The 15,765-nt window shown below is 41.7% G+C and overlaps 1 protein-coding gene across 6 annotated transcripts in view; it reads left to right on the forward strand.

Annotated features, from left to right (window-relative positions):
* Positions 1-15,765, forward strand: part of USP6NL (USP6 N-terminal like) — a 132,389-nt gene that overhangs the window by 39,580 nt on the left and 77,044 nt on the right. The window contains exon 1 of one of the 6 annotated variants that reach the window (XM_065845595.2): positions 9,409-9,588. The exons of the other annotated variants lie outside the window; for them this stretch is intronic. Within the exon in view, the coding sequence (XP_065701667.1) occupies positions 9,531-9,588 (58 nt within the window). The 5' untranslated portion in view covers positions 9,409-9,530. Of the gene's footprint in view, positions 1-9,408; positions 9,589-15,765 lie in introns of those variants that run through there. 6 annotated transcript variants of the gene reach the window in all.

The following is a 15,765-nucleotide window of genomic DNA, read 5'->3' on the forward strand; positions in this document are numbered from 1 at the left end:
TAAGCTCCGTGAAGATCTGCCTGTTTATCTGAAAAAACTGTGATTTAGTTTGTGTTGGAGGCTGTGATTCAGTGAAATGCCATCTCGGCTCTGAAGAATAATGGGTATTTGCGATAGTGTTTTAATCAGAACTTCCCCCAGGACATGGATCTGACTCATTTTTCAGAGGAATCTGTTAACAGCACGTCTGAGATGGCTTGAATGTTACCCTGGGATTAAAGAACGTGTTGTACCTCAGGTACAAAGTACTCTCTATGCTTTTGTTTTCTATATTTTCATAGCACATTATCACAATAATGTGAAGTGATCGTCCCTGTTGTCCCTTTTTAGGTTTGATGTGCTTTTCCAAAACAGCAGGTACTGGCAAATAAAGAATATGTGTGAGTAATTTTATAGTGTTCAGTAGTTACACCTCGTGGTTTCTTTCTATGCTGGGAAGAAGCTGAGGCAGGGAAGGAGAAAAAAGAGCAGAATTTCTAGACTAAGCACATTAAACCTTGTGGTGAACACACACCAAAAGCTTTTGTCTGTACTGTGGATCATAAATTTAGTTGAAAATTTTCTCTCTTTTCTCCCAGCCTTAATGTAGGTAGAGTTCTTCGTAAATTCTTTCAAGAACTTGCTGACATAACAAGTTTGCTGTTGAATTAACCAATTTCAGAAAATATTCTTAAAAGGGAGAAACACTTGGTAATTTTTTCTCACGTTCAGACTTATTTGTATGTACTTTTTTACCTGTACTTTTGTTGAAGAGAGAAGAGTTGATGAGAGGCTATTGGTTTCTCATTGAGTTTGAAGCCGGTGGAGCGATAACTCCTAATCCTGCCAAAATGCCGTAACTGAAGCACCATTTTTATGGTCAACCTCTTAGGTTCCTGTCCTGTTGCTGGACTTTTCAGGAACACTTCTGCAGAGACGATGCCTTGGTTTACTGCGTTATAGTTCCTCATTTCAAGGAGAAGCTTTGGCTTTTTTATAGTAACATCAGAAACGCGAAGTTGAGATCTTCACATGTACTGAAGAAATGTCTTCAGTGGTAAGATAAAAAGGAACTAAAATCCATAACCAAAACGCATTTTTCCCTAGCAAGTTATTTAGTGTTTAACTTCAGTGATGAGAAGTTCAGACTTGAACTTGTTGAACTTTTCTGTGAAGTTGATGAGTTTTAGAATGAGCGTTCATGCCAAATGGGAACGTTTTTTGTCTGAACATCGTGTCTGCATCCGTAAGGCAGAAAGAGGATTTAAATGCAGGTTAGACATACCAAGTGCTTTGAGCAGTAAGTTGTTAAGTTGTAGTTAGAGCTCAAAGCCACCTTCTTGTGAAGAGCTGAGTTCTGAAGGTTTGTTCATGTCTGGGTAACCAGTCAGTCCAGTTACTCCTTGTCTGTCCCGGCTGCGCAAATGAGAACTTAAACCATCCTTGAAGTACTGAACATCCAAAATGCTTTTGTGCAAGCGCCGTGCAGACCGTGGGTGGATCAATGTGTAAATCTCAACTTGTGTTGGGTACAAATGTGCTGTTCCACTTGCTCTGTGCTCAAGGGCTCGCTGTGTCTGCCTTTCCTTGGGAGGATTCTGCTGTTATTCTGCTGCTGCCGGGATACAGGATGCTCACGTGTCAGATGCGGCTCCACGGGCTCAACCAAGTCATGACTTTTACTGTGGGTTTTGACTCTTTAAGGGATATAAAAGTTGCAGAGGCTGAGAGCAATTTATTTGGAATTAAATAGGTTATTGGAATCCATAAAAGGCTTTATTTGTGTTTTATCTTAGAGCTAATCCATGAAAATTGGAGTGGGTGTTGCTGAAGTATTGTGTCACTTGAACTGGATGAAGTAGGTTTTCTTCTGTGTACTGAGGTCAGAAATGTTATTTAGGTCATTTTCTGTGGAGATATGAGTGTATGACAAATGGTCAGATTTTTCTTGTTTTAATTTTTAACAGAACATGGTGGGAGAAAAGTGAATCTTCATTACTCGACTTCAGCATTAAATGGATCTTTTGCTTGATGCCTGTGCACAAGGCCTAGACTAGAATTAATCTCATGTTTGGCATGTAACAGAAACTTCTTAAGATCTTTGCAGCATGTGCTTGTAGCTCTTCATCTTGCATCGGTATTGAAATAAAAATATCAATTTAGAGAGAAGTAGCACTAGAAACTTGATGGTAGGTTTGTAAATGTCATTAAGGTAACTCGCTGTTTGTAATCTTCCTATATATATATATATATATATATATATGTGTGTGTGTGTAGTTGTCCAGCATATATCTGTTAGTGCACTGATTACTGAAGTAATTGTTTTTGTGCAACAGCAGAATTAGTTAATAATTGGCCTCTTAAGTGAACACTGTGTATTTGTGAAATATTTTCAGAGTATCCAAAAAATGAGCTGAATGGTCCATCTCATTGTGATCTCCTACTTGAAGTAGGAGATGAAGGGCAACAAAGATGCTGAAGGGAGTGGAGCATCTCCCGTGTGAGGAAAGGCTGAGGGAGCTGGGGCTCTTTAGCTTGGAGAAGAGGAGACTGAGGGGTGACCTCATTAATGTCTATAAATATGTAAAGGGTGAGTGTCACAAAGATGGAGCCAGGCTGTTCTTGGTGACAACTAATGGTAGGACAAGGGGCAGTGGGTACAAACTGGAACACAAAAGGTTTCACTTAAATTTGAGAAGAAACTTCTCAGTGAGGGTGTCAGAGCCTGGCCCAGGCTGCCCAGGGGGGTTGTGGAGTCTCCTTCTCTGCAGACATTCAAACCCGCCTGGACACCTTCCTGTGGAACCTCAGCTGGGTGTTCCTGCTCCGGCAGGGGGATTGGACTGGATGAGCTTTCGATGTCCCTTCCAATCCCTGACATTCTGTGATGTACAACCTCTGTGGAGAACTCTGTTCTGATTAACCTGCCTCGTCCTTTAGAATCAAATATTAAACCAAAAGTATTTTTGTTTTGTGGTTCTGTAGCAGCGCAGCTTTGTGCTTGACCCTCAGTGCTAATACACTGATACAGATCTCAGTGTTGTCTGTGCTTAACTCACATCTCCCAGACAGAGGTTGGGGAAGAAGAAACAGACTTTTGCCAGACTTTCATATGGTTTATGGAAAGCTTAAACCTGAAAATTTATTGTTAGAGCTAGCAAAAATTGATTGACATTAAGATGATGGATAAAATGTAGCCAGAAGGTTTATCTTACTGCTACAATGTGTTGTGGCTAAACAGCCACAAAGTTTAAGTCATTTATTTTTTTTCGTTGGTGTTGTTTTAACCAAACTCTGAAGTTGTTTTGTGTTAATAAATGTTGTAGCTGATGCAGACTAAGTGGATGCAAACAAATTTCTCCTATATGAAGGTAACCTGATTTCAGTTTGCTGGCTGTGCCATTGGGTTTTGCGGCAGCCGCTCTGCTGTTTTCCCTCAGCTTGAGGCCGGGACGCAAAGAACATGGGAGGTCCCGATTCCTGTTTCGCATGGGAAATGCCGTGGCTGTTTACTTCGTTTTGTTTACCAGCCCTCAGTCTCTGAAACCGAAAACAGAAGCTTCTTGTCTATCACCAACTTCCTTTTCTCCGAGCAAGGATGAAGAAACTAAGAGCATTTTCTTCCCCAGTTTCTGCTGCTGCTCAGCAAACTTGTTTACCCTGCACTTGGCTGCTTTGCATTCCTCCAGCCCTTCCTATGACCACGTTATAAACATCAAACCCATGGATTTAGCGCTGCATAACACTTTGAAATTCCCCTTGAATATTTGAAATTATCCTATCTTTTTTTCTGTCCCCCAAATTTAATTTTAGTTTTTAATAAAGTAAATGACAGTTTACTGATTACTCACATTTTCCAAAGCAACTCTTTGTGCTGTGTAGACACGAGTGATATTATAAGCAGGCAGGTATCTAAATTTGCCGTGATATCCTTGTGCAGACTTACTCAAACTTATCATGGAGTCACCAAAAGAAGGTTTAGTGTCATAGAAGATTCTTGGTGCCATTTAGACTTGTCATAGGATTTACTCAGAGGATCCTATTTGTACTTAGGGTATTACCACAGTTAAAATGTTTATCAGCTCAAAGATGAATAGCTCGGAGACAGTCGCTGAAGAAAACTGTTCAGCTGTGCTGAACTGATTTACTCCTCTGAGTAAATCCTATGGAAAGTCTGAATGAAAAGCTGTGCTGAACAGAGCTGTAGCATGTAACTCTGAGTATTTTGTGTGAAACACTTAATGTGTTAAGATTATAATTAAAGTTGAATATGGAAGGGCTTCGCAGCTCATCTCTAACTGGTGCTGTCATTCCTGATGGTACCTTCAGTGTGTGGAAGGTCCACACCACATGGTATGGATCCCAACAGCCCCTCCGGGAGCCTATATGTAGTAGTGCAGCATGAAGGAATGAAGGAAGAAATGCTTTTTCATCCTGGTGGAACTCTTGCAGTATTTAAGATTTTGTTTTCTTCTTGTGCATCAGGGTAAAACTGAGCTTAAAACATTAAAATAAATCCAGAGGTGTTCCCATGCAGGGGCTGTGCCCAAATAGGTCGAGCAATCCCTCGGCGTTGGGGAAGCTCAAGTTGAAGTTTTGACAGAGCCTGGAGGGTCATTTTTCTCACACTTTTGGGGAAGGACTAACCCCTGAGTACCTCGAGGTGTCTGTCCCAGGAGACAGCAGCAAAATAAGACGGGTGGTGTATGCGCAGCTGTTGAGTAAAAGCCGGTATTATCAGTACCTGCTCATCTCCTGGGTGCTTGCGAACCCTTTTCCTCGTCACGCAAGGTCCAGGGAGGTTTTGGCATCTGGTTTAACTGGGCAAAAATGTCACGTCAGCCATTAGGTGCCAGCTTGTGGCCACCGGGCAGGGCCGGGGCAGCTGCTTCTTCTTCTTCCCCACGATGAGTGTGAAGTTTTACTCCTGCCGCCTTGAGTCAGTGCTGCTGTTTTTCTGGGCTGGTTTGGAGCTTTTCAGTCTTATTAACTGACAGAATAACACCTACTAATAAAAACAACCCCTCCTTGTCTTCCTGTTTTAATCAGGTAAATTGGCTGTGTAATTAAATGAGTTGCACTGTGTGTATGTCAGAGTATTCAGAGATTGTCAGTGTAGAATCATAGAATCACTTTGGTTGGAAGAGACACCTGGGATCAAGGAACAAACCTTTTTATTTTAGCCAGTAAAACGATACAAATATAGATGAAACTTCTGTAACTAGAGAGCTGTTGTGACTTCTGTAGCCTTAGAGAAGAAATGAAACAGCTTCCTTGAAAATGAAGAGCAACTTCCAGAAAATTCAGAGTATATTTAAACTTAATTTTGTTTTTTGGTGATGCTTTAAGCTGGGAATAGACTGCACGGCATTAACACTGAATTTCAAAATATAATTATTGTTTGCTCCATTAATTTTGGCTAATGCTGAGATAAAAATGATTAACCAGGAGACTAAACATAATCAGTGTAGCGTGGCATCTGACTTAAATATAAATCTGTTAATGTGGGAAGCAGAACTCTTCTAATGAAATGTTCTGGCTTGTGCCAGAATCTAAAATATTAGAACAGTTTTTCTGTTTAAATTGATACTGCAAATGTTAGCGCTGTGAAAACATTGTCTGCTACTAGTGAAGATGTATAATACAAGAAATATGAAATTAAGTGAAAATTTCAGATAATTTTTAAAAAAAATGTTCTTTTGATCTATGTTGTTGGGAAAAATTATTTTTGTATAGAATCCCAATGTATGGCATTGGGAAAAAGAAGAGGAGATTTATTGCGGAGAACTGTTATGTCCAACCTTGATGAAATATCATTTTTCGTGTGTGCTTAGTAGCCTGTCATGGTTAAAAGAAGTAGCATCAGGGCAGAAAGGGGTATTTTAGTTTTTGAAAGCCTGTGGAGACTGCAGACATAATATACTTTGAAAGTACAAGGAACCTAAAAAATGGCATTTTCAGCTATATTTGCCTTAAATCACAATCGATACCTGAAAAGGTGCTGGTGTGGAAAAGGGTGACTTATGTTGAGGGTAAAATTTCTGAGATGTATATTTTTTTCCATCTGCCAGTATTGTTTTTATAGTGAAGCGTCTCATCTTACCATATAATACAGCAGCTGATTTGCAGCTTATTTTATTAAATCATCAATTAAAAAGGCCAATACTGGGAAAACTGTATTTCAAGGAGGATGTGGGGATGATTCTCATGGGCTGTAGATGACACCAGTGCCGTGTTACAGTGGAATCAGTTCTTACCACAGTAGGAGTTCCAGGAAATTTAATCTTTGGAAGGCTGCAGAATGATTTCCATGTAGTAGAAAACCTCCGCTGTATTTCCATGAAGACTGGATCTTTGTCGTGTCTTTGCTACTGGGTTATGATGTATTGCAGAAACAAAGTTTTCTCTGTCTCGAATGTAAATCTACTCCCATCACCACTTGAACAGCTGTTTGTAGGGCTGATATTCCTCAAGTCAGCACAGTGTTTACATCTCCTTAAAGATGAAATGTATAGGTGAAGGACCACTTCGTAATGGTCATAATGCTGCCCTTTCATAGCAGTGAGGAAAGAGAAAATTAGTAATAAGCTAGTGAAAAGAGCAGATGCCAACTACACCCTTGGGAAGGAGGAGAACAAAGGGTGACTTCAGCTTAGACATAAGACATTAGCTACTTGTTGCACAAGTCAGACCAGTCTTTACATACTGGCAAGCCTCAAATTATACCCAGTCTGAGTCTTTACATTGAAGTCTGTTAAGAGCTTCCATAAATGTTTTGGGTTGTGTTGACAGCGTCCTGGGCAGGAGGGTGGATTGTATGTAGCTTTTTCTTCTAATTTTCTTTCAAGAATGGAGCGTTGTTCAAAATTGGGCTTCCTCTTTTCAGTGTAGCTTGTTGCAAATTAGCAATTAGGGTTTCTTCTGGCTTTGCAACTGATGATGTTAACCTTCAGCAAATTAATTATCCTCTGGCGCATGGCTGCACACACACTGCTTAGTGCAATGGGATTGCAGCAGAACCCCGCCAGTTCTTGTTGTTCCACTTGGTGTAACCCTTGTGGTAACATTCATGAGGCTTAATAGTGAGGTGATGACATGAACATTCAAACTGCAGCTTCCAGCTGGGTTAGTTGTAGGCACAGCTGATGGAGACGAGCTAATTTGAAGGTGTACTTACTTATGTGGAACACATATAAAAATAATTGCAAATTAAGACAAAGTGGCCAAGTTGTGCTTATGTTATTTTTCTTTTTTATTGCTGATGTATTCTGAATTTTGTTCTTTCAGTGCTCTATGAGCTAATAGCTTCAAGAAGGACAGGGCACTGCTGGAGAGAGTCCAGCGCAGGGCAACCAAGATGCTGAAGGGAGTGGAGCATCTCCCGTGTGAGGAAAGGCTGAGGGAGCTGGGGCTCTGGAGCTTGGAGGAGACTGAGGGGTGACCTTATTAATGTTTACAAATATATAAAGGGTGAGTGTCATGAGGATGGAGCCAGGCTCTTCTCGGTGCCAACGAACGGTAGGACAAGGGGTAATGGGTGCAATCTGGAACACAGGAGGTTCCACTTAAATTTGAGAAGAAACTTCTTCTCAGTGAGGGTGCCAGAGCCTGGCCCAGGCTGCCCAGGAGGGTTGTGGAGTCTCCTTCTCTGCAGACATTCAAACCCGCCTGGACACCTTCCTGTGGAACCTCATCTGGGTGTTCCTGCTCCGGCAGGGGGATTGGACTGGATGAGCTTTCCAGGTCCCTTCCAATCCCTGACATTCTGTGATTCTGTGTAATACACTGAACAAGGCTGTGTTATTAAAAATAAAGTCATAAGCATGTTGCAATAACTAATTAATATTAGTAGCGTTCCTGTAAGTCCTTTAGTCAATTGTTGCTTAAAAGAGCTTGAAAACACCCACAAAAATAGAAATACTAAACTTGAAAACCAATTAAAGATACAACAAAAAAAAAAACCATCAGTATAATAAAGCTGTTAACTTATTGCTTCCTGAGGGTGATGTGTGGCAAAAGAGTATAAGTGATGTTAAAAAGCAAATTGTTTTCAGGTGGTTAAGGTATCCTTGAGGCTCTTAGCCTGGAACAAGCGCTTCTGGTCATTGCGTGCAAGTTCTTGTTGTCTTCCCCACAGATGTTCTCTCGGGTAAGGAGAGAAAGTAGCTGGGTTTTCAAAACCAATCCAGTGGTTCTGTCACGAGAAAAATTGAAGGTGATTTTTTTTATAGCAAGATTACAGTGTCTGTACGAATGTTCGCAGCAAGAAAATGCCAGTTTTGAGGGAAACGTGCCTAGAGGTGGATATCATGTGGAAGTGCCTATCAACTGGCTCAGCCTCGTATGGAATCCATAGACTAAACTGTTGACACCTGGGTTTGGGTAGGATCTGTGAAGAGTAATGAGTGGTGGAGACTCCACAACCTCCCTTTGCAACCTGTGCCAGTGCTCAGTCACCCTCACAGTGAACAAGGGTTTCCTGAAGCTCAGGTGGCACCTCCAGTGTGTCGGTTTGTGCCCGAGGCCTCTGGTCCTGTCGCTGGGCACCACTCAAAAGGACCTGCACCTTCCCTTCAGGTACTCATGGCCATGGATAAGATCCCTCTCAGGCTGAACAGTCCCACTCATCATCTTTCTCTTGGCTTCGCAAAGCTGGGAGCCCACATGAGGCTTCCAAGGCAGGTCTGGCAGCGCGTGCTCTGACTTGCTTAGGTTAAGAAATGGCTTGCTCTGGGCTGTAGGCATCAAATAAGTGACATTTTGCTTGACAGAGCATGTGTAAGGACTAAAATCTATGCAGGATGATGGTTTGATGTGTGTGTCCTTGAATATTTGACATGGAGATTTGTTTTACAAGTGTTGAGGATGCTGATTGTATACCGGCTTTCAAAAAGCGGATGAATTTTGACAGTATTAAATCTTGAGTTATGATACTTTCATCAGTGAAAACGGTCTTGTCAACTCCATTCATCTTAGGTATTTCAGGTCCCCAAGACATCCTGAACAATAAAGGAGTTTTAACTAGAAAAATACGTAAAATCTCCAATCTGTAAGTAGGGAGTGCTAAACAGTTACAGAAATTAAAACTGTATTTTTAGCGTGACTTAATTTCATGGCTTCTTAAGTAATAAGCCAGAAATAGGGTACTTCAAGCTTTGTTTCTTGTAAGTCCTTTAAATAAGATGCTTTTCCTGCAACACTTGCTAAATACCAGTAAGAATTCTTACCCAAGAGCACAAGAGCGATGTGTTACAGGAGCCGTGTCCTCTGAGGCTGTTTGTTCAACTCCCCTTGTTTATTATGAGCTGGAGCATGGGGCTGTGGGCTGGGGTGGAGAACACGAGCGCGGTGCCTGCGGGACACTCGGTATTAACAAACAGCAGCTTTGTTTGAGGATCTGTAGCTCGTTGTGAAAAATAAAAGAGAGCAGCACGTGTCAAGTGGCTCAGTATGTGGAGCAAACGCTGCCGGTGGAGGAGGAGAAAACTTTCTCCCATTCCTTTTTGATTAACTGATTTAGAATATGGTCTAGAAAGGAACAGGTTTACTTCATGAAGACTAAGCCAGAGCTTTACAAGGACTGGGCGGAAAATCGCCATCTGAAGACGGGTAAAATGGTGTTTTTATTTGACATACTGGTCTTTAATTGTTCTTGTTATGTGCTAGTTAACTTCTCATTTTGAATTAGTGATAACTCTTGAGTTATACTTAATACTAATAAGGTAGATAATTACATTGAATGGTGAAAGTAATGCAGCTCAGTTAACTTCTGGAAATAATATTTTCCTGAGGAAGTGTTGCTATGTAAAAGGGATTGCTTTTCTAACTATTTCACTTTATGTTTAAAGCAATTCTCTATGCATGAAAATATAATAAATTATGCTTAGTCTTTTTTTTGTTAAGAGCAAGTTTAATATCTATATGTGGGTATTTACCATGATTTTTTTCCTTTCGAGTGTCAACTACCTTCGACAAAATACAAGTAAGCATATGTCATGGATTTTATTTCATTATTTTGTGGGTGTGGAAGGAAAATAAACAGCCTGGGTATTAAAGGGACTTTCTGCTATGAGGAGAGACTTACAAAATGTTTTGTTTATCGCTCTGAAATGTGCTTTGAAAGTGTAGATGTGCAGCAGCTGGTGGCAGTGCCTGCGGATGGGGATCTGTGCCAATGCAGCTCTTTGTGCACTGGAATGTGTAATGTGCAAACAAGCAAGAATTTGAGTGAAGTAATGGAAAACAAATTAGCATGTTTCAAGTCTTCTGGGGTTTTTTAAGTTGTTCTGCAGTTGGGGAGACAACAATGAAGGGTCAAAGAAGAAAAAAGGGAGAAATCTCGTTTTCAGAATTTGGGATAACACAGGATGCTGTTAATGCACTGACCCTCAGCCACGGGGGGCTGAGGTGTTATTGCTGGGGGTGTGTTGGTTGACAGTGGCTGAACATGAGCCAGTGGTGTGCCCAGTTGGCCAAAAAGGCCAACAGCATCAGGGCTTGTGTCAGGAATAGTGTGGCCAGCAGGACCAGGGCAGTGATCGTCCCCCCGTACCAGGCACTGGTGAGGCCCCACTGTGAATCCTGTGTTCAGTTTTGGGCCTGTCATGACAAGAAAGACCTTGAGGTACTGGAGCGAGTTGAGAGAAGGGAATGGAGCTGGGGAAGGGTCTGGAGCACAAGTGTGATGGGAGCGGCTGAGGGACCTGGGGGGTTCAACTGAAGAACAGGAGCTGAGGGGAGACCTTCTGATCTCTGAACTGCCTGAAAGGAGCTTGGAGCACGGAGGGGATTGGGCTCTTCTCCCAAGCAACAAATGATAGGACAAGAGGAAATGGCCTCAAGTTGTGCCGGGGGAGGTTTAGATTGGACATTAGGAGAAATTTGACAACCAACGGTAGGACAAGGGGCAGTGGGTACAAACTGGAACACAAGAGGTTCCACTTAAATTGAGAAGAAACTTCTTCTCAGTGAGGGTGCCAGAGCCTGGCCCAGGCTGCGCAGGGAGGTTGTGGAGTCTCCTTCTCTGCAGACATTCAAACCCGCCTGGACACCTTCCTGTGGAACCTCAGCTGGGTGTTCCTGCTCCGGCAGGGGGATTGGACTGGATGAGCTTTCGAGGTCCCTTCCAACCCCTGACATTCTGGGATTCTGTGAAAGTTCTTCCCAACAAGGGTTGTCAGGCGTTGGAACAGGCTGCCCAGGGCAGCGATGGAGTCACCATCCCTGGAGGGGTTTAAAAGATGCATAGATGTGGTGCTTGGGGACATGGTTTATTGGTGCATTTGGCACTGTTAAGCAAACAAACGGACTTGATGATTTTTAAGGTCTTTTCCAACTTAAATGCTTCTGTGATTCTACTTAAATTTATGGTATATCCGTAAGAGGCAGTTTATCGTGCTGCTGATAATGCATAAGCACTGTAATGTACCTTGTACCTTCACACTCCTTTCATCTGTGTAAAGAGCATGCTAAGGCTCTCGGTGGGACTCACTTTGTGCAGCTGTTGTTGCCTTTTCCAGGTGAGATTCTTTGTCTATCCAACCATTTTTAGACTGTTTTTGGGGAGAATCTCTCTAGTTTGAGATACACCAGAGATCATTCCAGTAGGTTGTAAGACTACTTTTGCATGGATTAGAGATGTGTGCTCAGTAGATTGCAGATACAAACCACTTTTTAAAATGCTGTCCTTTACTATTTTGCAGTTTTGTAGCTGTTGAGGGTTTGATTGCAGGGTGACAATAAAACCCTGGCAGATGTATTGTTAACCTCCTCTCCCCCCCCATTTCTCCTTCAGCCCCTCCCTCTCCCCCCTTCCCACTCAGCACAGGCGATCAGGAGGGAAAGAAGGACAGAGAGAAGAGAGTTGGAAAAATTAAAAATGTTTTACTAATGCTACTAATAAGAATAGAGAAAATAATACAAAATATACAAAACCAATCTTGGAAGTCCCAGCAACTGCAGAGCTGGCACCCAAAGTCCTGGACTGGACTCTGCAGCCAACCGGAGCTGGATTCAGTGTGTCACTAGGCCTCAGTTCGCAGGGACGACCAGCAAGGTCCTCTCCTAATGTTGGACATAAGGAAAAGGGAAAAAGGGATGAGATCTTCATGATCTCCCACTTTTATATGAAGTATTCACGTGAATGGGATGTTATACACAGTTGGTCAGTTTCTTGGTCACCAGTTTCTCGTTGCCCCTCTGGCGTGATGTCCATCCATGCTTATCAATAACTTCGCATTCCATTGCTCTGTTTGCCAAAACATGTTTCTGGTTCTCTAGGAAAATGCAGCTAATATGAAGGCTTTAGCTGACAGGCAAATTCACTGAAAGAGAAGCTTGTTTTTAACAAAACCAGGACAGTAGCTGAACAGGGTTAGAAGCCGTGCAGGATCAGGCAAGTAGATTTCAAACTACAGGTACTTAGTAAACCTTGAAGAGCAGACGCTTTTCTTCCTGTGGAAAAGACCAGCGTTTTATTGCTGTCTGGCAATTCCTCACTCAGCAGCAATGCAAAAACCAAGGGTAACTATGGACTGTTTGTGTTACAGCCCGGCTGTCACAGGCTATTCAGCCGCTGGAAATACAGGGATAGCGCTGCCGGTTCCCTCTCCTTTATTTTGGAAAACTGCAGTACTGCTGGGGCTGCAAGCAGAATCCTTAGTGTTTGCCTTGATAACTTAAATTAATACAAAAATACATGATTACCTATTTTATTTCTTCCTGCTGTTCCTCCATGTGAAACAGAGCAGAGAAAGTGGCACAAAGGCAAGAGTAAGGCAGGAGTATTTCTCTTTCAGTTGGATTGAATCTGTCAAACTGTAGCTCTGTAGCAGTACCTGGTTTCTTGCAAAAATTTCTACCCTTGAGATAATTGTACTAATAGGTAGAATTTAATTTTTACATTTATTTGTAGGTCATGTCCTTATTTTCTCTTAAATAGTGTTTGTTTTTACTTGGAGCTGTTGGTTTGCTGTCAGATATGTCACTTATGGCAATTGGTCCGCTACAGTTAGTCTTGTACTCATTATAGAGCATTCATTTCTTTGCTTGATGTCCGTTAATATTATTAGTTCCTTGCATAAATGTACTCCACTTGCCTTCCTTAGGATTGGAAGAATCTGGAATTCTGGAAAAACAAGCTGTTTTCCCAATATTCCTCGCAAGCTGCAAGATACTTCAAGTTGCAGCACTTTAGTAGGAACTGGGAGTTTCTGTTTAGTCTTTAAGGTTGTGTAAGAAGCCTGTTCGTTGTCATTTTTAGGAATTTATTTTAATTTAGCATATTGTTTATCAGTTTTTATATCAATTGACTGAGCTGGACAGGGGTATTGAAATAAAAAAAAAATCCCTTCAGCTTTAAAAATGTGGAGTTTTATTTTAAATGTGGTTATGAAGCAGAGACCACTTAATAGTGGATAGGAGGATAACACATAATTCACACAGAATCACAGAATGTCAGGGATTGGAAGGGACCTCGAAAGCTCGTCCAGTCCAATCCCCCTGCCGGAGCAGGAACACCCAGCTGAGGTTCCACAGGAAGGTGTCCAGGCGGGTTTGAATGTCTGCAGAGAAGGAGACTCCACAACCTCCCTGGGCAGCCTGGGCCAGGCTCTGGCACCCTCACTGAGAAGAAGTTTCTTCTCAAATTTAAGTGGAACCTTTTGTGATCCAGTTTGTACCCATTACCCCTTGTCCTATCATTGGTTGTCACCGAGAAGAGCCTGGCTCCATCCTCGTGACACTCACCCTTTATATATCTGTAAACATTAATGAGGTCACCCCTCAGTCTCCTCCAAGCTGAAGAGCCCCAGCTCCCTCAGCCTTTCCTCACACGGGAGACGCTCCACTCCCTTCATCATCTTTGTTGCCCTGCGCTGGACTCTCTCCAGCAGTTCCCTGTCCTTCTGGAACTGAGGGGCCCAGAACTGGACACAATATTCCAGGTGTGGTCTCACCAGGGCAGAGTAGAGGGGCAGGAGAACCTCTCTGACCTACTGACCACCCCCCTTCTAATCCACCCCAGGATGCCATTGGCCTTCCTGGCCACAAGGGCCCAGTGCTGGCTCATGGTCGTTCATGTGTAAATTTGTTCCTATGAAGTAATGCTGACATCTCCAGGTCACGTATTTCCTCTCTCAGAATAAGTACTGGAGACTCATTAGGGTTGTGTCCTTGCGTAGGACTAGTTTAACTTTTTGCCTGTGCCGCTTACATTTTTTTACATATTGTGACCACTTTATGTTCTTGAAGAAATTGTATCTTTTTCAATTCTTTGATAATTGGTAAGGAGAGACTCTAATAAGAGGGACAAAGAAGAAAGCTTGGACTGATGTTTTAGGCGCTACTTTGCTGTCACTCTGTGGGGCTGATGGGGATCTGCAGGCGTCTAATGGTTCAGGCCTGACTTTTTAGCAGTTTAAAATCAGGGAGTTGCAGAATGAATCCAGTGCTAGTCCCATCTTTTAAGTATCCTTTTGAAAGTTTAAATCCAGCAATTTACCGCTCATCTCAGCAGCACTGACATATTATCTTATGATAATACGGTTTCCAAGTGTAGCAGAAAAGCAGTAATCTGGCTGTTACATCGGTCCTTTTTTGCATCATTGCAGATTGGGATTTTCTCTTTCATTTTCTGGTTCTAAGGATGTTTCAGTTCCTTTGCATGATGCTTCCCAAAACTCATAAATTTGTAATATTTGTAAATATAGGAAACAGGTCAGCGTGTCAGAGCGATGATGGGGAAAATAATGGTGAGTGTCATGTACGTCAGGCCAGTTGTTGAGCAAATCGTGTTGCTGGCCTTTCTTTTTATGCCTTGCCTGTTTGAGAAGCTTAGATGTGTGAAGCTGCCGCTTGGCAGGGTTTTAAGCACACTCATTGTACCTTGTGTGCCTGACCATTTATTTTGGGGACTTGTGCGCTGTTTAGTATGCCATCATTGGCAGATTTTATCACCCTTGATTATACTCTTTTTAGGTCGTTGATACTATATTTAGAAAGTTTTAAGTCAAAATCTGTTCCCTGTACTAGTTAATTATATATATATTAACGTCAGCCTCATCTGAGATTGCACTGTTTTGTGTATAAGGTAGTGTTGGTCATTTATAATGCTGACTTTTAATTAGAAAATTTAATCATACTTGTTTCACATCTTTAACTGCTTTCAGTGAGATAAGAATTACTGAATAGAACTGATAAGACTTTAGAATATGAGTTGTTCACAGTTAATTGTGTAGGGATGTATTTTTGTGCCTAGGAACATATTTCATGAAGAATTTTTCGTGTTCCCACATTTAGCTTATATTTTATCAGGAATCATTATGTAATTTCTAACTTGGAGATATTTAAAAAATTCCTCATATAAGAAAAATAATATTGTATGCTTATCTCTTGACATATAACCTCTTGTCCCCATCTCAAGCTGTTTCCTGAGCTTGCAGTATGGCTGGATTAACGTAACATTAAACTATCTCAGTGCAATTAGAAGGTTTAGATGGTTCTGCCAGAGGATTACTTTAAAGGCAATAAATATGATAATTTCCACACTAAATGTAATTGAATTATAGTGAGACACAGAACATGCCCAACTTTGATTCATATGTTACTTATGCAGAGGAAAGGAACATATGACCAGGTTTTCAGCGTGTATTGGTACTCGATGTGTGGTGCAAATACAGTTTTGCGTTCTTTTAAGCAAAGGTTTAAACTTTGTTTCAGCTTCTGCCACTTACTCCATCTGTGTTGTTGAAGAGCTGTCATGTCCTTTGTGGTGTATTTTTAAATACA

This window comes from Patagioenas fasciata, chromosome 1, assembly GCF_037038585.1.
Source record: "Patagioenas fasciata isolate bPatFas1 chromosome 1, bPatFas1.hap1, whole genome shotgun sequence".
In the NCBI taxonomy this organism is placed as follows: Eukaryota; Metazoa; Chordata; class Aves; order Columbiformes; family Columbidae; genus Patagioenas; species Patagioenas fasciata.